The sequence below is a fragment of the Hemicordylus capensis genome, chromosome 1 (assembly GCF_027244095.1).
Source record: "Hemicordylus capensis ecotype Gifberg chromosome 1, rHemCap1.1.pri, whole genome shotgun sequence".
NCBI classification, from domain to species: domain Eukaryota; kingdom Metazoa; phylum Chordata; class Lepidosauria; order Squamata; family Cordylidae; genus Hemicordylus; species Hemicordylus capensis.
The window spans coordinates 432,559,526-432,587,187 of record NC_069657.1 but is presented as its reverse complement, the minus strand read 5'-3'; the positions used below and the strand labels follow the sequence as shown (position 1 = coordinate 432,587,187).

At 45.5% G+C, this 27,662-nt stretch overlaps 1 protein-coding gene across 1 annotated transcript in view; it reads left to right on the top strand.

The window, feature by feature from the left end:
• Positions 1 to 19,628, top strand: part of FBLN7 (fibulin 7) — a 35,045-nt gene extending 15,417 nt beyond the window's left edge. Inside the window, exons 4-8 of the mRNA XM_053313486.1 lie at positions 249 to 374; positions 1,524 to 1,661; positions 3,554 to 3,691; positions 14,428 to 14,566; positions 15,732 to 19,628. Coding sequence (XP_053169461.1) covers positions 249 to 374; positions 1,524 to 1,661; positions 3,554 to 3,691; positions 14,428 to 14,566; positions 15,732 to 16,104 — 914 coding nt within the window. The 3' untranslated portion in view covers positions 16,105 to 19,628. The remainder of the gene's footprint in view (positions 1 to 248; positions 375 to 1,523; positions 1,662 to 3,553; positions 3,692 to 14,427; positions 14,567 to 15,731) is intronic.
• The last annotated feature ends 8,034 nt before the right edge of the window (positions 19,629 to 27,662 follow it).

Genomic DNA, 27,662 nt, shown 5'->3' with positions numbered 1-27,662 from the left:
AGCTCTTCTCACTGATCGTGAGAAGAACACAGTAGTGATAGAAGTGGTGGTGGTGGTGGTACCCGTTACACAAAAATTCAGTGTGAGATTCCTATCCCTTCCACAGCATGGGATATCTGTTGTCATCTTCTAATGATAGGAGAGAGTTTTCTCTAGCAAAATTTCACTGAAGGATGTCAAAATCAACACATGGATTATGATAAAGATGAAATCCGTAGACTTTATCATTTTAATTGGCTTTTTCTTAGATGTCCGTGAATGCCCAAGTCATCTGTGCCAGAATGGTGGAACATGTGAAAATGGAGTTGAGCAATACCGATGCATTTGTCCACAGGAATGGACTGGTCCCAACTGCCAGTATCGGACACAAACAGGTTCTGTATGCATTTCACTTAGATGGGGGTAAAGGTAAAGTGTGCCGTCGAGTCGGTGTCAACTCCTGGCGACCAAAGAGCCCTGTGGTTGTCTTTGGTAGAATACAGGAGGGGTTTACCATTGCCTTCTCTCACGCAGTATGAGATGATGCCTTTCAGCATCTTCCTATATCGCTGCTGCCCGATATAGGTCTTTCCCATAGTCTGGGAAACATACCAGTGAGGATTTGAACCAGCAACCTCTGGCTTGCTAGTCAAGTCATTTCCCGCTGCGCCATTAGGTGGACATGAAGCTTATTTCATCCTAAACAGTAAAACAGGAACCCTTCCTACAACTTCAGGGAATTGGAAACTTAAAGCCATACAAAGAAGCAGGACGAGGTAGCATGGCTGGGTGGGAGAGAGAGAAGATGCCTTTGCATGAATATTGAATTAACTGAAAGGAAGAAGACAGTGTAAAATAGTGTGAATGGCAAATATTTCAGAAAGAGGAGAGACAAGAGGCCCATTCACCCATTACGTTCAACACTCGTACAAATAAAGATCTGTACACAAGTACGGTTATTCACACATTATGTTGAACAGAAGTACAGCAGTACACTTCCTATCTGTACCATGCATCTGAAGGGTCTCTCTATCCACTTTTAAAACATAGGAGCATAGGAACATAGGAAGCTGCCTTATACTGAGTCAGACCATTGAGCCATCTAGCTCATTATTGTCTTCACAGACTGGCAGCGGCTTCTCCAAGGTTACGGGCAGGAATCTCTCTCAGCCCTATCTTGGAGAAACCAGGGAGGGAACTTGGAACATTCTGCTCTTCTCAGAGCGGCTCCATCCCCTGAGGGGAATCTCTTACAGTGTTCACACTTTTAGTCTCCCTCTCATATGCAACTGGGGCAGACCCTGCTTAGCTAAGGGGACAAGTCATGCTTGCTACCACAAGACCAGCTCTCCTCCTGCAGGTATGAATGCAGGTATAGTCATTCACCCAAACAGACGTACGAGTACATAGACATCTGTACACTCGTACAGCATAATGTCTGGATCCAGCTAAAGAGAGCTACTATTTCCTCCTGGAAATGTTCGGGTGGTGGGGCAGAGTCAGTAGTTCTAGAAGCAATGTCCTCCTTGTCCCTTGTCTTTCAGTGCCACCAGCATGGAGTGTAACCAATGACCCAGCTTTCAGCCGCAAGCCACGTTGTGCCAAATTTGACCGAATGCAGCAGTGCAGCTGTGAGGCGGGCTTCCATATGAGTGGGACAACAGAAAACAGCATCTGTCAGGGTAGGAGAGAAACCAAATGATACCCTGAAGAAACAACGCTGTGAGCAACCTCTGTGCCCACTTCAAGCTATGTCCCGGCAACACAATATGTTGTTCTTATTATTATTATTGTTGTATCAATCTATATTTCTTTTAAACCAAAGGTCAGAACAAAACAGAGAACTTAATGAAGAATACTAAGCATACGTCAACCACACAAAATATAGAATTGAAAAGCCAGTTATGGACTGAGATGTCATATGCTATAGGACTTTCATTAACTTCTTTATATTATTTTGTCATTGTAAAGGTAAAGTGTGCCGTCAAGTCAATTTCGACTCCTGGCTCCCACAGAGCCATTTGGTTTTTCTTTGGTAGGGATTTACCATTGCCTCCTCCCATGCAGTATGAGCTGATGCCTTTCACCATCTTCCTATATCTCTCCTGCCTGATATATTACCAGCGGGGATTCGAACCAGCAACCTTCTGCTTGTTAGTCAAGCATTTCCTTGCTGCACCACTTAAGGTGACTCTGTACATGCAGCTTTATTTGCTGGTATACAATGCAATGAAATGCAGGTAGTTGAGCACTACTTGTGCTGCTAGCTGTGTCTACACCCCGTCCACAGTGTTACAGAACCACCCTGTTCTGCTGTGACGTAAAGTTGTGCAAGCAGGACGTGGTGATGGCCACCAGCTTGGATGGCTTTAAAGGGGGATTGGATAAACTCAAAGAGAACAGATGTATTATTTATTTATTTATTTATTTATTTATTTACACAGTCAGACAGGTGTTATTGACTGGTTTGTTTTATCCAGACATCGAGTCCTTCCCAAGGACCTGGGATGGCTGAATTTTATTGTCAGTGTTGTTGCTGTTGTTATAGATATCATCGCAGAATATAGGCTGTTCCCAGTAAAGTTGCTTTTTGTAATTGGCTGATGGTGATTTCTGTGGTCCCATGGTGTTGAGGTGCTCTTCAAGGTCTTTTGGAACTGCACCCAGGGCGCCAATTACCACTGGGATTATTTTGGTCTTTTTCTGCCACAGCCTTTCAATTTCAATTTGTAGATTTTTGAATTTTGTTGTTGTTGTTGTTAATAATAATACCTATCTATCGATGGCTACTAGTCTATCGATGGCTATAGACTACCTCCAGGCTCAGAGGCAGGATGCCTCTAAATCCCAGTTGCAGGGGAGCAACAGCAGGAGAGAGGGCATGCCCTCAGCTCTTGCCTGTGGGCTTTTCAGAGGCATCTGGTGGGCCACTGTGTGAAACAGGATGCTAGACTAGATTCAGCAAGGCTGTTCTTATGTTCTAACTCCCATAATCCTCAACCCCAGTGGCCAATAGCCAGGGATTATGGGAGCTGTAGGCCAACATCTGCAGGAGGGCCAAAGTCGAGCAGCCTTAATCTAGACCTGGTCTGTGCTGTTGCAGAACAGCCCAGTTCCTCTGTGACTTAAATTTGTCTAAGCGCTGTTGCACCACACGACATCCGTTGGAAATGATGGGGGTTGCATTGCGCAATGGCACTTAGAACATAAGTGGGCCATTTTGCACATTTTAAAAGGTATGATCCTTGTGGGACCCCCCCTTCCCCCACTTTCACTGGGAGCCATTGCAGCTATTTAGTGTGCAGGCAGCAGCACCCCCAAGATTTGGGGTCATAGGTCACCGACTAGGCCTGCAGGGGCTGGCGCTACTGGCACTTTCCAGCTGAGGGGCAGCAGCTATACTAAGTTCATCAGTTTGAACAAACAACAAGAAATCCATGCATTACATACATTCTGCACACTGATCAGTAGTCATAATAGCCTAGAATTGATCCACCCCTCCCACCCAATCTCATGTCATGGAATGAAAACTTCAAAGATATGGGATAGTGTTCCTTTCTTCTCCCTTCTGCAGATGTGAATGAATGTGAAGTTTATAAGCAGGAGGGAGCCCCTCGTCTCTGTATGCACACCTGCATCAACATTCCTGGCTCATATCGTTGCTCCTGCCCAAGCGGATACAGGATCTTCAGTGATGGGAAAAGCTGTGAAGGTGACATGTAGCTTTATGATTCCTGAGCATGTGGCAGATGGCATTGGGCAGAGGCTAAAAAATCCATTTGTACCACTGGGGACATTGCCTGTCTGTCTGTCTGTCTGTGCAAATTCAGTTTTTCTAGGCAGGTAATTCAGTTTTTTGCCTCTGAAGGCAAACAAGATTACAACAGCATGTGAACCGTGTGTCAGAATGTGAATAGTGCTAATTTCCGATAAAGAAATGGGAAATTTAAAGCACATTAAAATTCTCTGTCAAATTCAAGGGGCTGTGGAATCCTTCCTCTGCCTGAACCTTTCACCTGCAAATGGTTTCTCTCCAGCTCTTTTTCTCACTGTGGGGTTCTAAGACTACTTTTCTCTCCCCCACCTGGAGAAAAGTAGTTTTCATAGGGAAAGGGTGGGCAGAGAAAGAAGTTGGTTTCCCCTTCAGCCATCCATGCTGTGCTTCAAAAGTCCTCCCTCCACTCACTTCGCTTTATAGGGAATCAGGACAACTCACATTCTGCCTGACACATGGGTCATGCTGTCCTATTATTTATTTGTTGTTGTTGTTGTTGTTGTTCTTTTATATTTGAATACTGCTTTCAGGCCAAGGCTTCTCAAAGTGGTTTACATACAATTAAAGAAAAATAAAATGATCAGGCTTCTGACTATGGCTGGTGGTGGTTCTTAAAATGGCAACAGGCTCAATGTAAATAACCCCCAAGAAAATGGCCACTAGGAAGATGGAACTTAGGAAGCTGCCATATACTGAGTCAGACCATTGGTCTATTTAGCTCAGTATTGTCTTCACAGACTGGCAACAGCTTCTCCAAGGTTGCAGGCAGGAATCTCTCTCAGCCCTATCCTGGAGAAGCCAGGGAGGGAACTTGAAACCTTCTGCTCTTCCCAGGACGGCTCCATCCCCTGAGGGGAATATCTGACAGTGCTCACACTTAGGAACATAGGAAACTGCCATATACTGAGTCAGACCATTGGTCTATCTAGCTCAGGATTGTCTTCACAGACTGGCAGCGGCTTCTCCAAGGTTGCAGGCAGGAATCTCTCTCAGCCCTATCTTGGAGAAGCCAGGGAGGGAACTTGAAACCTTCTGCTCTTCCCAGAGCGGTTCCATCCCCTGAGGGGAATATCTTGCAGTGCTCACACATCAAGTCTCCCATTCATATGCAACCAGGGCAGACCCTGCTTAGCTATTGGGACAAGTCATGCTTGCTACCACAAGACCAGCTCTCCCATTCAAGTCTCCCATTCATATGCAACCAGGGCAGACTCTGCATAGCTAAGGGGACAAGTCATGCTTACTACCACAAGACCAGCTCTCCTCTCCTAAGATGACATTAGCAGGGGGTGGAGCTTCTCCTCCCCTAACCCACACATATAAGAGATAAGAGTGGCCCTTGGGTGCCTTCTCTTCTTCTCCACAACAGCTCTAAGAGGCAGTATGAGCTGGGAGATTAAATGGCAATCGTCCAGGCCCCATCCCATTTTGTTTGGCTGCTGCAGGAGATGGAAGTCTCCTGAGTACATGAAATTGCTGTTCCACCACTAGTCCCCTCACTGAACATGATGTGGGGACTCCATGGTTAGGACCCCCAGCTGCCTCCCCTCCCACCCGCCGCCTTGCCCCAAAGCAGCCATAGGCAGTCCTGAGCCCTTTTCTCCTGTGACGTGACCCAAATCAACACACACACACTATTAATAAGCAACTATTAGCAGAAGGGGAAACTCACAGACACAATGGTTGTGCCCCTATGTTGTGCCTTCTGAGGCAAATAGGAGCTTCAGAAGGGCAATTTAGGTTGGGCTGTGGCCCAGGAACAAATAATTAAACCAGAGGTGTAGTAAGGTTGGAGTGGACCCAGGCACACCCGCCCGCGCGCACACACACACACACACACACAAACACACAAAGCCAGTGTGGTGTAGCAGTTAGAGTGCTGAACTAGGACCAGGGAGACTTGAGTTCAAATCCCTGTTCAGTCATGATACTTGCTGGGTTGATACTCCGGGCCAGACATTTCTCTCTCAGCCTAACCTACTTTGCAGGGTTGTTGTAAGGAGAAACTTAACTATGTACACTGCTCTGGGCTCCTTGGAGGAATAGCAGAATATACGTGTGTTTTTAAAAAGTGAAGATGGGTCCCTCCCCTCTGCCACTGCATTCTTCAAAGAGTCAGGAGGAAAGGAGAGCAAAGAACCAGCTGTCACCCAGTTGGTGGTACCCCCTTCTTCGGGGGCCCACGGACTTTTACACCCCGCCTTCTTCAGTTGTAGCTACGCCTCTGGGTTAAACGCTCCCTCCTCCATGCCGCAACTCTGATCCCAACAGCAGGGGCTGCAGCTGTTTTGAGCATTCCCCCCCCCCACCGCCAAGATGTCAGGAGTTCCAAACATAGGTTTCTTCTTCTCACATCATGAGGCTATTCCCATGATCAGGCCAAATCGGGTTAGGGGAGCCTAGCCCGATTTCGCCTGATTGTGAGAACCACTGGGCTCGCAGGCAACCCCAGTGGCCTCCAAGCGGTTAACCCGCTAAACTACCCCTGCCCTAAAACCAGGTTTGTGGAGTGAGCACTCCGCAAACCAGTTTTTTAAAAAAAGTTGTGTGTTGCCGCAGCGCGGCTCTGCACCACAGCAACTCACGAGTAGACCCCCGACCCAGAGGCTTAAAAGCAGCCTCCTGGCTCTGGGCTCTCTCCAGCATGCCCTACGCACTTGCTTCCAGGGGCCACGCAGCCTTCGATCCTCTCAGCCCCCGCCAGCTCCATAACGGAGCCGGCCGTCATGTGGGTGGCCACTTCGGACACCTGGAGCAGACTGCCTGCTCGTGTGCGGGGAGAGCGGGCTTCCCTGCAAACCCCATCCAGGCTCTTCTCACCGATCATGAGAAGAGCCACCATTCGGCCCTCAGTAACCACACACAAACGGCCTCCCCACATCCAGAGGGCTGACTATCTCTCTACCCTTTTACACCAAATACAGTTTACGCCTGTTAATGAAGTGAAGAGAGCCAAAAACCACACCAATTGCCATGCCACAAGCAATATTTTTGTGACAGTTCGTAATGCACTATTTAAAATACTAGCTGTGAATGCTAAAAGAGTGAGAACTCCAGACAAGGTCTACATTGTGACGCTGTTTAGGTATGCCGGGCGGTGAAGGTGAAGTGCCAAGGATTGCCAGGAATTGAATAGGGATATTGTATCCATGAAGAAGCACGTGTGCTGTGCCCTTGGGCTGATTTAGAAAATGCCTTCAGATTTTGATGAAATTCCTAGTTTAGTATCTATAACTTGTCTTAGACTAAAGAAACCAGACTAAAGTTCTGCTCTTTAAAAGCTTTACTGCCTGTTTTAGAAGCCAGTTAAGCCGGAATACTTCTGTTTATTACTTGTATCCCCCATTCCTCCAAAGTGTTTGGGTAAGTAGGCAATGATTCTGTTTTAATCTCACCACAGCTCTGTGGTGTGGGTTAGGCTGAGAGCAGGGATTTATTTATTTATGACATATTTGTATACTGCCCCAAAACGTATGTCTCTAGGTGGTTTACAATAAAACAAAATAAAAAGGTTAAATACATTACAAACAAAACCTTGGAGTTTAGTAGCTACAGGCCTGTCTCCAACCTCCCATGGTTGGGCAAGGTGATTGAGAGGGTGGTGGCCTCCCAGCAACAGACAGTCTTGGAGGAAACTGACTATCTAGACCCGTTTCAAACTGGTTTTCGGACAGGCTATGGGTTGAAGACTGCCTTGGTCGGCCTGATGGATGATCTCCAATTGGGACTTGACAGAGGAAGTGTGACTCTGTTGGTCCTTTTGGATCTCTCGGCGGCTTTCAATACTATCGACCATAGTATCCTTCTGGAACGTCTGAGGGAGTTGGGGGTGGGAGGCACTGCCTTGCAGTGGTTCCGCTCCTACCTTTCTGGCAGATCCCAGATGGTGTCGCTTGGAGACTGTTGCTCTTCAAAATCTGAGCTTTTATATGGGGTCCCTCAGGGCTCCATTCTGTCTCCAATGCTTTTTAATATCTACATGAAACTGTTGGGAGAGATCATCTGGAGATTTGGTCCTGGGTGTTATCAGTATGCTGATGACATCCAAATCTATTTCTCCATGTCAACATCATTAGGAGAAGGCATATCCTCCCTGAATGCCTGCTTGGAAGCAGTAACGGGCTGGATGAGGGATAACAAACTGAGACTGAATCCACGGAGGTACTTATTGTGCGGGGTCATCACTCAGGAAGCGATATTGATCTACCTGTTCTAGATGGGGTCACACTTCCTCAGAAGAAACAGGTACGCAATTTGGGAGTGCTTCTGGAGCCACACCTTTCCCTGGTTCCCCAGGTTGAGGCAGTGGCCAGAAGCGCTTTCTATCAGCTTCGGTTGATACGCCAGCTGCGTCCGTTTCTTGAGGCTCATGATCTCAAAACAGTAGTACACTTGTTGGTAACCTCCAGACTTGGTTACTGCAATGCGCTCTATGTGGGGCTGCTTTTGTATGTAGTCCAGAAACTGCAATTAGTACAAAATGCAGCAGCCAGGTTGGTCTCCGGGTCATCTCGAAGAGACCATATTACTCCTATATTACAGGAGTTGCACTGGCTGCCAATAAGTTTCCGGGCAAAATACAAAGTGCTAGTTATAACCTATAAAGCCTTAAACAGCTTAGGCCCACGGTACTTAAGAGAGTGTCTTCTTCTACATGATCCCCATCGTCCACTGTGTACATCAGGGCTACCTTCATGTTGTCTGGTGGCCACCCAGGAACGGGCCTTCTCTGTTGTTGCCCTGAGACTTTGGAACGCGCTTCCCGTGGGAATAAGAGTCTCCCCATCTCTAGCGGCTTTTAAAAAGTGTCTACAGACTTATCTTTTTAACCAGGCCTTTTAGCTTTTTAACCTTGTAACTTTTTAAATTTTGGATTATTTATTGATTTGTTTTGGGCTGTTTTTAGTATTTAATTGATTTTAATGTTTTGTTTTTATTTGTTGTGAACCACCCTGAGACCTTGGGTTGGGGTGGTATAAAAATGCACTCACTCACTCACTCAATCAATCAATAAAACAAAACAAAACAAAACAAAACAAACAGTAACAAACACATTACAGAACAATACAAAGAAAACAAAATTAAAAAGTTTTAAAACATTACAATAATTTAAAATACAAAACCATGTTAAAGACATAGGAAGCTGCCATATACTGAGTCAGACCATTGGTCTATCTAGCTCAGGATTGTCTTCACAGACTGGCAGCAGCTTTTCCAAGGTTGCAGGCATGGAACTCTCTCAGCCCTATCTTGGAGAAGCCAGGGAAGGAACTTGGAACCTAGATGCTCTTCCCAGAGCGGCTCCATCCTCTGAAGGGAATATCTTGCAGTGCTCACATGTGGTCTCCCATTCATATGCAACCAGGGTGGACCCTGCTTAGCTATTGGGACAAGTCATGCTTGCTGCCACAAGACCAGCTCTCCTGGCACCAGCTCCCCTCATTGAATCTGCCTGCTTAAACCAGTTAGGAAGGGCTTCATCCATGTCCCTCTACTTTCTAAGGCTAGGTTGGTGGTGAAGCATGAGAGGACTTTCTCTCTGGCAGCCCCAAAGATATGGAACTTTATCTGGATTGTACCCCTTGCCTAAATAATAGTCTGATGTAGACAGTTTACAGTAGAGCAGCTTTGTTGAGCTCCCATGATCGTTCCCAGCTGTAGTTGCTGGGGATGATGGGAGTTGTAATCCAGCCACAGCTGGAGAGCCTAAGTTTGGCCATCCCTGCAATAGACCTAAAAGTATGGAATACACCTACATGGGACATTATTATGACTGAAAGACACAGGTTAATCTATGGTGAATTAATATATCAATTCTGTACACCAATAAATTAGAGCTTTCAGCCTTACTTTAGCTACCTCTCTCACATGTGAAAGCATCAGATGAGATTTTTTTAAAAAAAAAATCTTATGTTTAATTCATGTCCACAACTATTCTCTGCCAATACCTTTTCTACTTTGTAAAAATAATGAACCTTATACATGAATAGCACACTAAAGCATCCAATGGGGGGGAGGGGTTTCTTAAATTGCTTTAGTTATGACTGATTGGTTTTAATTTGATTTCCTAGGACCATACTTTGTCAAAAGATCGTGGCAGAAGTGACTAGCTCACAGGAGGTGTAACTGGCTAGGTCTAACTAAAGTAGAAATGGGGGGGGGGGAAGAGATTTCTTCTTTCATGGAAAGAAAGAATGCATGCAGTGTGCTCAGGGCTGAGTTACACTGCAGTGTGAAGTCATAGATGAACTCTGAAGCATGACTGCCCAGGGTCCACGACACGAACCTGTTTCCCAAGGGTCAGGGTCTCAAAGGAGTTCAAGGCTGACATTCCAAACTGTGTTGGCATGAGCTTCTGCAGCAAATACAAATTCCAATTAGGTCTTGCCTAGATGTTATGAGGAGAACTTCTCATATTTATATTCCACCTTTCTTCCGAAGAAATCGCGACAGTAAATTTAGTCTTTTATTTTATCCTATAATCCACGGCTGTATAACCAAGCCAAACGCATCCCATCTCATTCCACCATGTACTTTGACCTGCCAAATACACGACAAAAACACCCACACGCCCCAGTTCATACTTTACTGGAAAGAAACTCCTACTAACTGAGCAAAAAGGGGCTGCCTTTATACATTGTCTAGAAACTCCAGCTAGTAGAGAATGCGGTGGCCAGGTTGGTCTCTGGGTCATCTCAGAGAGACCACATCACTCCTTTGCTGATGGAGCTACACTGGCTGCCAATAGGTTTCCGGGCAAAATAGAAAGTGCTGGTTATAACCTATAAAGCCCTAAACAGCTCAGGCCTTGGGCATTTAAGAGAACATCTTCTTCATTACAAGCCCCACCACCTATTAAAGTCATCGGGGCGCTTTCCAGACTAGACCCTACAACAGGGTCAGGACGAATCTCGGAAGTGTGCTTCCACACTTCCTGTGTCGTGACACCGCAGTCCCTACTTGGACAGCAGGGTGCCGTTCACATTTCCAGTGCCTTGTTGCGAATGTAATCGCTGCGATATAGAGCAAGGACGTCATATATCCAGTGTGAAAAAGTTGCTGTTTTTTCGAGTTGTTAGTTGCTGCGAGACTGATCCCCCTGCTGTTTACGTTTTCAATGTGACTTGCCTGAACGGAGGCATTTTGCTGCTGATGAGCTGCTAGTCTGGAAAGCGCCCTGGAGAGGTCCGTCTCCAGTTGCCACCAGCTTGACTGCCCCAAGGCTGTGGAATGTGCTCCCTACTGAAATACGATCCTCCCCATCTCTGGTAATTTTTAAAAAGCATTTGAAAACCCACCTTTTCACCTAAGGTTTTTCAGCTTTTTAAATGTTTAGGTTTTAATCTGTTTCGATGTTAAATTGTTTTAAATTGTTTTTGGGTTTTACATATGTTTTAACTTGTTTTTATGTTATTGTTAATCGCCCAGAGAAGAAGGTTTGGTGCGGTGTACAAATTAGATAGATAGATAGAATAGGAAGGTACCTCTTAAGGTGGTGATCCTCTTATATTTAGCAGGGGGAGAGCAACTGTCCCAATCCAACCCCAGCACAGCATCCTGCTCCGTGGTTGTCGCTGGTGTCAACCTTAGGTTTATTTTTAGATTAGCAGCCCTTTTGGGATGGGGAACCATTTGATTTATGATAGCAGCTCCTCACAATCATGGTGATCCTGGTTAAAGAGTTAACCAGGATTGCTGGGCCCTGTGGAGCTGGTTGTGAGGTAATCTGCCTTGTTAAATGCAATGACCAGGATTGCCCGGGAAATTTGTGTGCTCACAACAAGCTCTGTGGGGCTCATCAATCCTGGGTTGGTTAACCCTTTACCAGAATCCTGGTTAACCCTTTAGCAGGATAACCAGAATTGTGAGAAGGCAGCCATTTTTCTATGTAAACTGCTTTGAGAACTTTTGTTGAAAAATACGATATAAATGTTCATCGCAGCAGCAGCAGTTAACCAAAACAGGAAGGCTGGCAAACTCCTGATGCTGTGCACAGCTGGTTTGACTTAGCTAGTTTGTGTAAGCCTATTCTAATAATTAGAGAGGCTCTCCACACGAGCAATGTGGAAATCCTTACCGGGCTACTCGTTGCTGGGTGGCTGGATTGGCCACCCACTACCGGCACCATCACGGAGCTGGTAAGGGCTGCAGAGATCTGAAGCCACCTGGTCCCCAGAAGTCCCGGGATGCCCTGTGTGAGTGTGCAGGGCATCCTGGGGAGACCCCTGAGACTGGGAGGCTTGTTTTAGCCTCCCGATGGGGGTCTCCTCACAAGTTGGCGTGGCGTGGAGCTGCGCCGTGGCGACTCGCAGTCAGGAAAATGGGATTAGCGGAGTGCTCAGTCTGCTAACCCCATTTAAGGGGAGGGTTTCTTTGGTGGGCTAGCCGGCACCAGGCTTGCCCGGAGGTTCTAACGATGGGGGGAAACTGGGCTGGGCTCCTTTAGCCCGGTTTCCCCCCCATCGTGAGAATAGCCTCACAGTCTTGCTCAAGAATGGGAGGAGAAAGGCTTACACAGGATGAATTCAGTCCACTGTTGCCTGCCCCTCTGCTCCCCACACACCTGCTTTCCCTACCTTTCCCCCACAAATAGGAGGACCGCGGATTTGTCACCACATGGTGGCAGCGTGGGCTGCATGGATGGAGGCAAAGGCCTTTATGGTACCTGCCCTTGATCTAATATATGAGTCCTGGAAAGCTCTTAATCAGGACTGGATTAACCATTAGGGGCCAGCACACTACAGCGCCAGAGTCCAGGTAAACCATGGCCTCTGTTGTAAATCTAATTATCTGAAGGCTTGCCTACATGTGACAATCAACACATGAAGCTGCCACTGCATGGAATAGTTTCCATGAGGCAATTCCCTCACACTCTGGTGGTAAAGGAACTGCCCTGATCAAATCAAGAATGTACATAGATATCACTACCTGCTGCCACTAGGAACCTCAGGTCTGGTGAGGGCTTCGAGGACCCACCTGTTGCACCCTGTGTTTTATGCCTACTACAAGGAATAACTGGCGCTTGGAGGTTGTTGCTTTCCCCCTTTATTCTTTTGGAAACAATACTGTCATTTTATCATCCATCCATCCATCCATCCATTCATTCAAAATATTTCTATACCACCCAAAACTTGCGTCTCTGGGTGGTTTACAATTAAAAACATTTAAAATATTAAATCAATTAACAATTAAAATCATTAAAACGTTTAAAATCCAGTATTAAAATTTTAAACTATAAATCTAATTAAAAGCCTGGGTGAACAACTATGTCTTCAGTGCCTTTTAAAAAGTTGCCAGAGATGTGGAGGCTCCTATAGCAACAGGGAGTGCATTCCAAAGTCTGGGGCAGCAATGGAGAAGGCCCATTCCAGAGTAGCCGCCAAACGAGTTGGTGGCAACCACAGACAAACCTCTCCAGATGATCTTAACCAGCGGTGGGGCTCATGGCGAAGAAGATTTTCTCTTAAATTTTATTTAATGTTAATGAATGGCAACATGTGACAAAGAAGGCCGATTGCTTTATTTTATATTATTTTATTAAAACATTTTTATACTGCCCCAAACTTACGTCTCTGGGCGGTTTACAACAGAATAAAAACAAAGTAAAACGTTTGTTAAGAATGTACTTCCATGGTATTGGGTACCACGGCAAAAGGGGAAAACAACAAGGTCCTATTGAAATGAACGAGTCCTAAGTTAGAGGCAACTAAGCAGGGACAGTCCTTCCATGAGGCAAGGTGAGGCAGTTGCTTCAGGCAGCAGATTATTGGGGCACCAGTGGACAACAAGATGTCTCTCTCTGCCATTTGAGCAGCTCTTCACTCAGCAACCACCACCCGGCAAAGAACCACTCTAGGATGGTCCAGTCCTCTCTTCTATTACCTCTGCTGCTGCCTGCCTCAGCATGATGAACACCTTCCCCTCCTGCTGCTGGACTGTTTATGAAAAAGGGTAGGAAGTAGAAGAAGAAATGAGGCAACGACAGTGAAATACCGGAGATGCTCTGTCGAGCCTCTCTAATACTCTGCTGCCCTTTCCTCGTTTCCTTGTCTGCTTCCTCCCTTTTTTCATAAACTTTCCAGCAATGCACAATTGGTGAGGTGGAGGATGGCAGATGGTGGCAGCAGATGGTGACCCCCAAAGGAGGTCAATGTGCATGTGTATGCACATACAGGGTGGTGGAGGAGGAGTATGTGCTCAAGAGAGCAGCATTTGGCTCCCTCTCTTGGGTACACTGATGCCTTGCTCCACCACTGCAACTAAGTCGCATTTTATTGTTTTCAAAGCAACTTGACAGGAGCCCCACACCAGATTTCAGAATGGGGGTGGGGGTGGGGGCAGGGGACCAGCCCTATCATTGGGTCAGTTGAATTAGGCTGTCTTGGACAGCAGCTTTGTCTTTAGTGGGGGACCACAGTCCAATGCAAAACGCAGAGCACGTTTTGCAGGTAGAGGGTCCTAGGTTCAAGCCCTGGTTTTTCTGTTTAAGGGTTAGGAAAGGTCTCTTTCAGTCAGAGTCAAGACACTGAGGCTAGATGGACTAGTGATCTGACAGTATAAGGCAGTTTCATATGTCAACTCTGTCGCAGGAAACATGAATGGGCAAATGAAAATGGGATGGCTAGAGAAGATAATTCCATATCTTGTACCACATATTTCCATTTCTTTTGCAGATATCGATGAATGTGGTCTCGCTCTGCATAACTGCACTAGGAGAATGATGTGCATTAACACAGGAGGAGGTTTTCAGTGTGTCAACCCAGAGTGTCCCAAACCTTTTGGAAATGTCAGCTATGTGAAAACATCACCATAGTAAGTATTAAGGGAGAATCCGATATTTTTGGAAGCACCAGACACTCTGAGACATGGCTAGAGAATTAAGACTGCTACCTTATACACTTAAAGTGTGCCGTTGAGTCGGTTTCGACTCCTGGCGACCACAAAGTCCTGTGGTTGTCTTTGGTAGAACACAGGAGGGGGTTACCATTGCCTCCTCCCGCGCAGTCTGAGATGATGCCTTTCAACATCTTCCTGTATCGCTGTTGCCCTGATATAGGTGTTTCCCATAGTCTGGGAAACATACCAGCAGGGATTCGAACCGGCAACCTTGGGCTTGATAGTCAAGTCACCACATCCTGTGGCAGAGAATTCCACAAGTTGATTATGCGTTGTGTAAAAAAGTACTTCTGTTTGTTGGTCCTAAATTTCCCGGCAATCAATTTCATGGGATGACCCCCCTGGTTCTAGTGTTATGTGAGAGGGAGAAGAATTTCTCTCTATCCACTTTCTCCACACCATGCATGATTTTATAGACCTCTATCATGTCTCCACGCAGTCGTCCTTTTTCTAAACTAAATAGCCCCAGGTGCTGTAGTCTTGCCTCATAAGAAAGGTGCTCTAGGCCCCAGAAAGTTGCTCTAGGCCCCAACAGACAAACAAGACATGAGAGAGGTCTATGTGGAATTCTCTGCCACAAGATATAGTGTCAGCCAACAACCTGGATGGCTTTAAGAGGGGTTTGGATAACTTCATGGAGGAGAGGTCTATCAACGGCTACTAGTCGGAGGGCTATAGGCCACCTCCAGCCTCAAAGGCAGGATGCCTCTGAATACCAGTTGCAGGGGAGCAACAGCAGGAGAGAGGGCGTGCCCTCAACTCCTGCCTGTGGCTTCTAGCGGCATCTGGTGGGCCACTGTGTGAAACAGGATGCTGGACTAGATGGGCCTTGGGCCTGATCCAGCAGGGCTGTTCTTATGTCCTCTCTAACTGACGATCAAATACTGAGAGTGCTCCTAGTTCCCCAATTAGGGTAGAGGAAACCTCCTGCCCTAATAATGAACATGAGGATGGTCCTCTAGTGTAACTATTGTTGCAGCAAATTAATCTCAGTGCTTTAATTGAAGCAAACGCTGCTGTTGATGCTTCTGCACATTCTTCCAGGGATCTTAAGCCTTCTTGTGTCTTCTTTCCTCCCCAGCCAATGTGAGCGGAACCCGTGTCCAATGGACAGCAGATCGTGCCATCTTGCCCCAAAGACCATCTCCTTTCATTACCTCCCTCTGCCCTCTAACCTTGCGACTCCCACCGCTCTCTTCCGCATGGCAACCGCTTCGGCTCCTGGACGGCCCGGACCTGACAGCTTGCGGTTTGGGATTGTGGGAGGAAACAGCCGAGGGCATTTTGTGATGCAGCGTTCAGACAGGCAGACGGGAGAGCTCCTTCTGGTGCAGAGCCTGCAAGGGCCTCAGACGACAGAAGTGGAGGTGGACATGTCCGAGTACCTGGACCGCAGCTTCCAAGCTAAGCACGTTTCAAAGATTACTGTCTTTGTGTCACCTTACGAGTTTTAGAGAAAGCAGTTTATACAAGGGAAGAAATAGGTAGCTCAGAGGCTGTTCTTGTCCATCAGGAATGTGGGTTCATTTCTTAAAACAAGGGTTTTAAAACCTTGGGTCCCAATACGTTGTTGGACTACAATTCCCACCACCCCCTGCCACATCGGCCTTTGTGGCTGGGGATGATGGGAGTTATAGTTCCACAACACCTTGCCTCCAGTAAACTGCACTATTATATCCAGGACTAACATGAGAGTAGCCATCTGGGCACATGCTTAGGTTACTAGGCACTTCTTCCCAACACGGCAGTAATGATTCACATCCTTCTATTTCTGCTCAGAAACATCTTTTCTGCTTATTGTAGCCTTGCTGCAATAACCCCCCTTCCTGCTTATTGTGGCCTTGTTAAGTTCTGTGTCAAGGCTACCCCGATACACCAGCCCTGTGGTAGGCAGTTGGTAATTCAGATCCAGCTCATACACCACTCTATGGGCAGGTTCACACATATCATACAACAGCACTCGAGGTTCAGGTATGCTCCCCCCCTCTTTGCCACGGGAGCCTCTAATTCCTGCCCAGGTTCTGAGATGCTCCGATTGGTTATGACATATGAACCCACCATAGTAGGACAGGTTCATGTGTGGATTGCTAACTAGTTGAAAGACAGGAAACAGAGGGTAGGCATAAATGGAGAGTATTCACAATGGAGGGAAGTAAGAAGTGGGGTCCCCCAGGGATCTCTACTGGGACCAGGGCTCTTTAACTTGTTCATAAATGATCTCGAAGTTGGGGTAAGCAGCAAAGTGGCCAAATTAGCAAATGAACTATGAACTATTTAGGGGAGTGAAATCCAAAATAGTTTGTGAGGCGCTCCAAAAGGATCTCTCCAAACTGGGGGAGTGGGTGACAAAATGGCAAATGCAGTTCAATGTAAGCAAGTGTAAAGTGATGCACATTGGGACAAAAAAACCCAACTTCAAGTATATGCTGATAGGATCTGAGCTGTTGGTGACTGACCAGGAGAGAGATCTTGGGGTCAGGGTGGACAGCTCATTGAAAGTGTCATCTCAGTGTACAGCCACTGTGAAAAAGGCAAATTCCATGCTAGGGATCATTAGGAAGCGGACTTAAAATAAAAATGCTAATATTATAATGCTCTTATACAAATCTATGGTGCAGCTACATTTGGAGTAACGCATGCAGTTTTGGTCACTGTATCTTAAGAAGGACATTGTAGAACTGGGAAAGGTGCAGAAGAGGGCAAGCAAGATGATTAGGGGCCTGGAGCACCTTCCTTATGAGGTGAGGCTATACAGCATCTGGGGCTTTTTCATTTAGAAAAAGAGATGACTGTGGTGAGACATGATAGAGGTCTATAAAATCATGCATGGTGTGGAGAAAGTGGATAGAGAGAAATTTTTGTTCCTCTCACATAACACTAGAACCAGGGGTCATCCCATGAAATTGATTGCCAGGAAATTTAGGACCAGCAAAAGGAAGTACTTTCCCATATAACATGTAATTAATCCATGAAATTCTCTGCCACGGGATGTGGTAATGACCACTAGCTTGGATGGCTTTAAAAGGGGCTTGGACAAATTCATGGAGGACAGGTCTATCAATGTCTACTGGTCTGGTGGCTATAGGGTCAGGGTTAGGATTAACCAGCCGCAAAGATGCCTCTCAATACCAGTTGCAGGGGAGCAACAGCAAGAGAGAAGGCATGCCTTCACCTCTTGCCTGTAGGCTTCTCAGAGGCAGCTGGTGGACCACTGTGTGAAACAGAGTGCTGGACTGTATGGGCCTTGGGCCTGATCCAGCAGGGCTGTTCTTGTGTTCTTATGTTCTCAACCCACCAATCTCGTCATATGAAGTAAGTTATAGCTGGTGGGTGCCCTGACAGGATGTGCCAAATTGGTGGGTTCAAATGTCACAACCAGTCTTGACATATTGGAATCTGGACATGAAGTAGAGGCTTGCATGAGGATGCAGGGGTAAAGCAGCACTCCCAAGGCTGTGGGTGCTTGCATGAACCTCAGGTGCCACCATTATGTGTGAACCAGCCCTATTTGTCAGAGGGTCTCTCCGTCAAGGCACAGGAGGGAAGCCATCCCTTCCCTCTTCTCCCATGTCTCAAACCATTTCTGATTGTCCACCAGGAGCACCCGTATCTCCATTTGCTAAAAAGTAACTATGACAAATGAATCAAGGGCTATGCAGACACCCATAAACCCACTCTGGAAGTAAAATCTCCACATACACATGGATCTTCTCCCCAGCATCAGGCTGAGGGGAAATCTGTTTGTTTCTGGTTTGTCTCAAAAGTTGGATTTGCACAGCACCTTAGCCTGCCCTTGTGCCAATCGTAAAGCCAAACCACCTCCTTCTCAGAGCAGATTTTTAAGTGTCAAAAACTTGAGAGGGCCAGTCTAATTTATTACCGACTACAGTTGCAGACACCTAATGGCACAGTGGAGAAGCAATCTGCCTAGAGAGCAGCAGGCTGTTGGTTCTAACCCCCGCTGGTGTGTTTCCCAGAACATGGGGAACTCCTATAAAGCAGCGATATAGGGAGGTGCTGAAAGGCATCACCTCATACTGCGTGGGAGAAGGCAATGGGAAACCACTCCTGTAGTCTACCAAGAAAACCACAGGGCTCTGTGGGAGCCAGGAGTCCACACCGACTTGATGGCACAACCAACCAACAGTTGCAGGCCCACTTTGCTCTCGTCCTGCCCTCTGCTGGCCAAACTATCATGTTACACATGCAGACTGCAGGCTCATTCTCACAACCATTATTAGGGTAGTACAAGACTCATGCATAGCCCCCTAATGGTGCAGCGGGGAAATAACTTGATTATCAAGCCAGAGGTCACCTGTTCGAATCCCCGCTGGTATGTTTCCCAGACTATGGGAAACACCTCTGTCGGGCAGCAGCGATATGGGAAGATGCTGAAAGGCATAATCTCATATTGCATGGGAGGAGGCAATGGTAAACCCCTCCTGTATTCTACCAAAGAAAAACCACAGGGCTCTGTGGGTGCCAGGAGTCTACACCGACTTGACAGCACACGTCACTTTACCTTACCTTTAGAAGACTCCTACCCTAGTTTAGGAGCTGTGCGCACTCCCGTCTTCTGGGTAGTTCGAGTACACCCTGCCCAGATTCCATCCCCAGCTTCAGAATGAGGTAGAAGGAAGAACCGTCCTACCCAGCTGGGGCTTAGCAAACGACCAAGCTCCCTGCCTCCTACCTTCTTTTAAACTCACAGGAAGAAAACAGGAGCATGTACAGCTCCTGTTTAGGATGTGTAGGAAACTTCTTCCTACCTTAATACTCTTATTTTCCTGAAATTTTTTGATATTAGAAATCGGGACATTGTCTTAAATGCAGACTCCTGTTCCTATCCTGTAAATTCAGGTATAAACAGTATTTAACCTCTACTTTTAAAGAGGGTTCTTTTAAATTCAGAGTCGTCTTCTATTCAGGTAAATACGGTAAGATCGTGCAGTCGAGTCGGTGTCAACTCCTGGTGACCACAGACCCATGTGGTTTTCGTGGTATAATACAGGAGGGGTTTACCATTGCCTCCTCCTGTGCAGTATGAGATGATACCTTTCAGCACTTTTCCTATATTGCTGCTGCCTGATATAGGTGTTACCAGTGGGGATTTGAACTAACAACCTCTTGCTCCCTAGGCAAGTCACTTCCCTGCTGCGCCATTAGGTAAATATGGTAAAGGTTGTGAGAATGAGCCTAGCATGTCCTTAACACAGGTACTTTGCACACATCCTAAATTACAGGCAGAAGTTCAGCCTCTCTCTGGTCTGTGTAAGTCTGGAGTGTAAGTCTCCAATACTTTTTAACATCTACATGAAACTGCTGGGACAGATCCTCAGGAGATTTGGTGCAGGGTGTTATCAGTTTTCTGATGACACCCAAATCTATTTTTCCATGGCAGCATTATCAGGAGAAGGAAAAACCTCCCTGAATGCCTGCCTGGAGGTGGTAAGGGGCTGGATGAGGGTGAAGAAACTGAGACTGAATCCAGATAAGACAAAGGGACTTACTGTGTGGGGTCGGAGCTCAGGAGACAATTTTGATCTGCTGGTTCTGGATGGGTCACACTTCCCCAGGAGGAACAGGAATGCTGTCTGGGGATGCTTCTGGATCAAAACCTCTCCCTAGTGTTCAGAGTTGAGGCAGTGGCCAGAGGTGCTTTCTATCACCTTTGGCTGATATTCCAGCTATGTCCATTTCTTGAGATGAATGACCTCAGAACAGCGGTACATATGCTGGTAACCTCCAGACCTGACTACTGCAATGTGCTCTAAGTGGGGCTGCCTTTGTATGTAGTTCAGAAACTGCAGTTGGTCCAGAATGTGGCAGCCAGGTTGGTCTCTGGGTCATCTCGGAGAGAACATATCACTCATATCTTAAAAGATCTACACTGGTTGCTGATAAGTTTCCGGGCAAAATACAAAATGCTGGTTATAAGCTATAGAGCCCTAAACAGCTTGGGCCTAGGGTATTTAAGAGAATGTATTTTTCGCCATGAGCCCCACCACCCATTGAGATCACCTGGAGAGGTTCATCTGCAATTCTCACCAGCTCATCTGATGGCTATGCAGGGACGGGCCTTCTCTGTTGCTGCCCTGAGATTCTGGAATGCACTCCCTGCTGAAATAAGAGCCTCCCCATCTCTGATGACTTTTTAAAAGTCCTAAAGATTCATTTTTTCACCTAAGCTTTTTAATTTGACTGTGGATTTAAATTGTTTTAAGGTTTTCATTTTTAATGTGTTTCAATGTGTTGTAAACTGTCCCAAGATGGAAGTTTGGGATGGTCTACAAATTTGAGAAAGGATAGATAAATAAATATAAGCAACACTATCATCACGATATTGTAAGAGATCTGCTTCTGCTCTTTAGCATTTATATAGTGCTAAGTGCTGATCTGACATAGAAATGCAGAGCATGATCCAGCCAAAGAGAATCCCTTTTAAGTCTCTTTGATTTGTATAGAAGAGATAAGCATGTGCTTAAATTTCTCCCATTGAAATCAATGAGACTACACAAATACGACGATTATTAATATACCACTTTTCAACATAAGTTCCCAAAGTGGTTTACATAGATATAAATAAATAAAGTCCTTACCTGTGACTGGATTGTGCTCACCATGCTTAGTAGAGCTGAAGCCAAATCTTGGCACAAATGCAGAAATTCAACCAAATGTTATAATTCAATTGTGAGTGCATGCATTTTTAATTCATATTTTGCCTGCAAAATACAACTTTTCAGAAATTTAAAACTTTTTGTTGATTCATTTTAGACTACAATGTTATGGAGTAACTTGCCTAATTTTCTGTTCACATCTTATTTTCTTCTAACCTCACTCAACCCAATCAATCACATGCATAACTGGGCATACTGAGAAAAATTCAGATTGTGGGGTGGGGGAATAAAATCTCACATTTCTGCAAGCAAGTTGAAGTTGGATGATTTTGCCTAGAATACATACACACACACTGGCCGACATCCAGACTAAATTACTCCCGAGTCGTCTATTGACACTAAGTAATTCTTTAGACTACTTCCTGAGTAGTTCGATTTAGTAACTTAGTTTGGATGTCGGCCACATAAAGCATGTTTGCTTTAGTTCCAGTATAATAAAAAGCTGGATCCCACTCAGATATCTTGTTCGGGCAAAGAAATGTGGAGAACAAACACAAAGACAGTAAACATGTATTTGTTTGAATTTTTCACTGAGTGAGTGCTTTGGATTTTACCTCTTCTCTTGTTCTGTAAGGTATATGCCTCTGGAGACATAAATCACAGACACTGAGATATAGCTGAGAAATCTGGATTTTAACATATATAAAATCCACTTACTGTGACAAACCAGATTTGTCTGGTTACTCCTTGTTGGTTTGACATCTGCCTACATGGAAATGGTTTCCCATGAGTAGCTGAAACAGCTGCAGTATCTACATAAAGATCTAGCTAACTCTGAAGAAGTATCACAGTCGCTGTTCTCTCGAGGATGTTTTAGGCTCCAATGGGTTCCCAGCCTAATCTTCTGATTGCTTAGGTGTATGTGTGTTGTGTGTGTGCGTGTATACACACATACACATACATATATATATACACATGCACACCTCTTGGCAAATTAAATTCTCCAATCCTAGAACCCTTTTCCATGTCAGGGCAGGCGATCGGGGGCAAAGCAGCATGCAAGCAGGCAAGTTATTATTCGTAACCACAAACGGGAATATATTACGGACATATGAGAGCCACTTGGAGTTCTCTCAAGCAGATTTTTAGTTTGTTCAGACTGAAAAGCCAGGTCAGGATTTGAGGCTTTATAGGCACAGCTGGACTGCTATTGGCCCCATTAGTCACCTGATTACTGTGTTCTGGCCAATTGCATTGGTGCCTCTAAGTACAGTAGGCCTCCTAACTCCCTCTGCTGGCCAACTGCCATAGTTGCTCACAGAGTGGGATGCATGGAATTGGTTATCTGAGTCACTAGTTGGAGATCCCCAACACCTCATAGTTTGTGGCCTACTGCCAGCAAACCAACTATCCCCTTCCTAGACTCACATGGTCCTCCACTCCCTGCCTTTGGTTCCTGTCCTCTCTTATCTACCCCTTGTCCTCTGCAACAGATCCAAGCCTCTACAACACCAATAATTATTGTGTACCTGAAAAGATGAAACCCACTAACTTCTTCAGCTGCCAGAACCACTCCCAGCTGACGTGGGCAGTGGTTCAAGTGAACAAGTATGGAGAAATGCAGTGTTGTACCAGTACCACATGTTGGAGTTCCAAAAGAACATCTCTTCCACAATTATCCCTGAGCTTAATGTTCTGGCATAACATGTGTCTGTGAACTGGGGGGCGGGGGGGATACAAGTCTATTTATATATTTAAAACATTTCATGCCCCCTATCTAAAAATATACGTATGCAAAGTGGTTCACAATAAAACATGGAATCCAATCATAAATGGAAGAAAGAAAACAACAAACAGGAAAAGAACTAGCAACAGAATAAACGCAATATTGTGTTCCTCACTTCCCAAACTGACAAGAATTTCCAGAGGCAACTTTTTATATGGTCATCTTCCTGGTAAAAAGAGTGTAGAGAAACATCTGTTGACAAATATACAGAAGTTGAGCATGAAGCAGATGGCAAATACCGAGACTGACAGTGCTTGTCAGAAAATAGATTCAGATCCCCCCAAAAAAACAAGTGTACTCTTCAATCCACCTCCTTGCAAGATCACTGCAGAACCTGCACTTCTGTCTCAGACTCCTTTGTTGCTGGTTCATTTCCCCCCAGCTTCCAGTTAGAAGCCACCAGCCATCAACATCCGTCAGTGCCCATTTACACAACTATCTTCTAGCCATAAATCAATACCCATTAAAGCAATAGCTTTAACTGTAAACTAGGGGTTCTCAAACGTGGGTCCCCAGATGTTGTTAGACTACAACTGCCATCATTCGCAGCACTAACAGCTGAAGGCCATTTGGTCCCTTGATGGTGATGTTGGACTACAACTTCCATAATCTCTGACTCCAGCCACAATGTCTGAAAGCCATTTGATCCCCAAGCTTGGGTCCCCAGTGGCTGAAAGCCATTGTGGCTGAGGATTATGGGAGCTGTAGTTCAACAACATAGGGAGGAGAGCTGGTCTTGTGGTAGCAAGTATGAGTTGTACCCTTAGCTAAGCAGGTTCTGCCCTGGTTGCATATGAATGGGAGACTAGAAGTGTAAGCAGAGGCGTATCTAGGGAAAATAGCGCCTAGGGCAAGCAGTGAAATTGCTCCCCCTGTCCAAACATCTGACACTCATCTTTCAGATAACTTTACCATCATATCAGCTGAAAAATACAAGTCAAGCTCATTAATCTTTTAATATTTCAAAAACTATTTAGCAGTGGACGTAGCCAGACCAAAAAATGCTGGAAAACTACAAATTTCAGTATGCTGGGGCTCATGAAATACCCAAATACGATGTGGAGGTGTACTTGGAAAACTAAACAGAAGTGCCTGTCTAATTCTCTACTATGTATTGTAGCATCACTATTACATAAGTTTTAAAAATCAATGGAGAATTTGACTTTTCCCAGATACTCTGAAAATAATTAAAGGATATGCAGAGTAAACTGTGTCACTGCTTGGAATATATTCTAGTATTTCAGAAAGACAGTTAAAATGAGAGAAAGAGAGCAAGAAACTCCCAGTGGGCCTTAATACTAAGGATTTCACACTGATTCAAAGACAAACTCACCATTAATAGCCATATTAGCAAGACATCACATTTAACTCACTTATCACAAGAAGCAAAGTAGGAGCAAATGAATACCATCCTAGCTCATAAGCTTCAGCTCATTGTTCACAAGCCCTGATTCTCTGTACATAGTGCCAAACTGAATATGTGTACAGTGACTTATATTATATTAATTAAAAAAAAATACCTGTAGCCCCTCTGGAGGCTTCCTAAAGGCTGTGGGGTGGGTCTGCAAAGGTTCCCCCTCCCCTCAATGACCTCTAGGGCTTTGCAGGGACCATTTGAGCATGTGCGGTGGCCATTTTATATATATATATATATATATATTCCAAAATGGCAGCCAAAAACAAAATGGCTGCCATGCATGCTCAAATGGCCTCTGTGAGGCCTGGCATGGCCTAGGGCCTCACAGGGGCCATTTGAGCATGCACAGTGGCCATTTTGTTTTTGGTGGCCATTTTTTAAAAATGGCGCCCCCCTTCAAGTGGCGCCCGGGGCACATGCCCTGCCTGCCCTACCCTAGATACGCCCCTGAGTGTGAGCACTGTAAGATATTCCACTCAGGGGATGGAGAGGCTCCAGGAAGAGCAGAAGGTTCCAAGTTCCCTCCCAAGATAGGGCTGAGAGAGACTCCTGCCTGCAACCTTGGAGAAGGCGCTGCCAGTCTGTGTAGACAATACTGAGCTAGATGGACCAATGGTCTGACTCTGTATATGGCAGCTTCCTATGTTCCTGTGTTCTGAAGACCCAAGTTTGAGAACACTTGCAGTGGTTTGAGAATGGGAGCAGTGGCTGCAAACAATGCTTTGCCAGAAACTATACCAAATAGAAATAGAAATAAAGAAAAGTTCACCTCCTTGTTTGCCTGTCATAACAATGCCATCCCCTTGCAAGCTGCAGCTTTTTAAGGCAAACTCTGAAAACACACTTACATGCAGGGCTACCTGGGTTAACAATATTAAACTGGAAACTGGGTCAACAATATTAATGGGAAATCTTTGAACACACAGATGTTGACTGTAGCTCTTTTATCTCCATCCAATTTCTTTCACATAAAAGAAACCATCTCAAGCCATTCATGTCAATAATGTGACTAAGGCACTGGCTAAGAACCTTGAAGGAATGCGAAGTCATCTGCTCCCATCCTCACCAGCCACAGAGTCAGAGATTATGGGAATTCCCGTCCAAGAACTGCAGGAGGCCCACGGATGTGAAGCCCTGATCTGTGTGTACAAGTTTCCCATGATGCAGCGGTAGTTCCACCAGTGCATGGCCAGAACATCATGGGCAAGCCACTCCAGGAGATCAGCTCATTGAAACACTCACTACCGTGTTTCCCCGAAAATAAGACAGTGTCTTATATTAATTTTAGCCCAAAAAAATGCACTAGGGCAATTAGCTGTACATCAGAAATTACTGCTAGGTCTTACTTTCGGGGAAACAGTAGCTAGCTTATGCAGGGATTTTTTAATTATTTATTTATTTATTTATTTATTTATTTTGAAGTAAGCATGTGTATTCTACCAAAGAAAACCACAGGGCTCTGTGGGCGCCAGGAGTTAAAATCGACTTGACGGCACACTTGACCTTTAAGCATGTGTCAATTAACCAGGTGACTGTTGTCATGAATATAATTTCCTCAACCATACCAAATATGACTCTTCCATGAACCCACCTACCTCTTGTGTGTGTGTGTGTTAATATCACACCTTCATGTTTCCTGGAGTAGATTTGAGAGCAGAGCAGAGTAGTAGTAGTAGTAGTAGTAGCAGTAGTAATAGTAGTAGACAACTTTATTTGTTAACTGGCCCCCATAACAAATTGTTCTCTGGACGGCTCACAACACAAGATTAAAACATACAATAAAAACACATAATACATTAAATCATAGCAAGCAAAAAAAGGTGAAAAGAAAATACAAAATACAATACTAAGCAGTTTAAAATCTCATTTTAAAATTAGTTAAAAATCAAATCAAACCTGAAAATCAGGATTTATAAGGTCTGGGTGAACAAAAAGGTCTTTACCTGGCATCCCCCCCCAAAAAGTGATGAAGCCAGGTGAACCTCTTTGGGGTGGCTATTCCATAAAAGGCATGTATATGGAAGTATATGAAGCTGCCTTATACTGAGTCAAAGCATTGGTTGCCAGGGCAAAGGTCTTTCCGATTACCTTCTACCAGAGATACTTTTAACTGGAGATGCTAGGAACTGAACTTGGGACCTTCTACATGCAAAGCCTATGTTCTAACACTGATCTATGGATGCTAATTAATAATTAGAATTAATCAGACGTTAATTCATAATTACTTCCTAATTAAATTGGATGTGGCCTCGTGCAGAGTCCGACCATTGGTCCATTTAGCTCAGTTTTGCCACACATGACTGGCAGCACCACTCCAGGATCTCAGAAAGAAGCCTTTCTCATTACCTCCTACCTGAGCCTTTTAAATGAAAATGCCAGGATTGAACCTGGGACCTTCAGCATGTGAGACATGAACTCTACCACTGAGCTATGGCTCTTTCCATTAACTACTCTCGTGCTCAGTGCTAATAACTGCAGCAGAGATTTTAACATGGTGTGTGGTTCCAGACAAAGAGAAGTGTTCTTGAGATGAGCCTTCTTTGGCAGGGGAAGGAATGGGAAGCACTGAAGCTATTCTCACAAGCAGCGAAAACCAAGCTAGGGAAGCCCAGCCTAGTTTTCGCTGAGCTTGAGAACTGCTGGGACCCGTAGTGGGGCAGCCACAAGCCCTCTTAAGTAGCCTGTCGCTTTACCCGGGTTTTGGGTGCAAGCATGCTCCAAACCCGGGCTAAGTGATCGTGTGGCTGCTGTGGCTGCTTGCAGCCGCAGCGGGCACACTTGTGGGGGAGGAGGGATCCCAGTAATGCACCCCGCATTCAAGTGGTGCATTATTGGGGCTCCGGGGGGCAAGGGGCCACATGGCGGCTCCTCCCTGCACCCAACCTCCGGAGCTGCCAGGCAAGTGACTGGGGAAGCCACCGCTCATCTGTGTGGGTAACCTGCCCACCCAGAGACTTCTCTGTGATCGTCTGCAGGGAGGTAAGTGCTTTCGGGCTTCATCCCCGCAAAAGAGGGCGGCCCTTCTCACTGAACATTCCCCTTCTGTGACAATTGTCTCTTATGTGACAATCATAGTATTAATGTTCCACTTTGCTGCTAGCAAGGCCCAGGATCCGTCTCTTTAAATTGTACCAAATTATGGCATTTGAGAACACATTTCCCATAAAGCAATTCTACAAACCACTTGTTGTT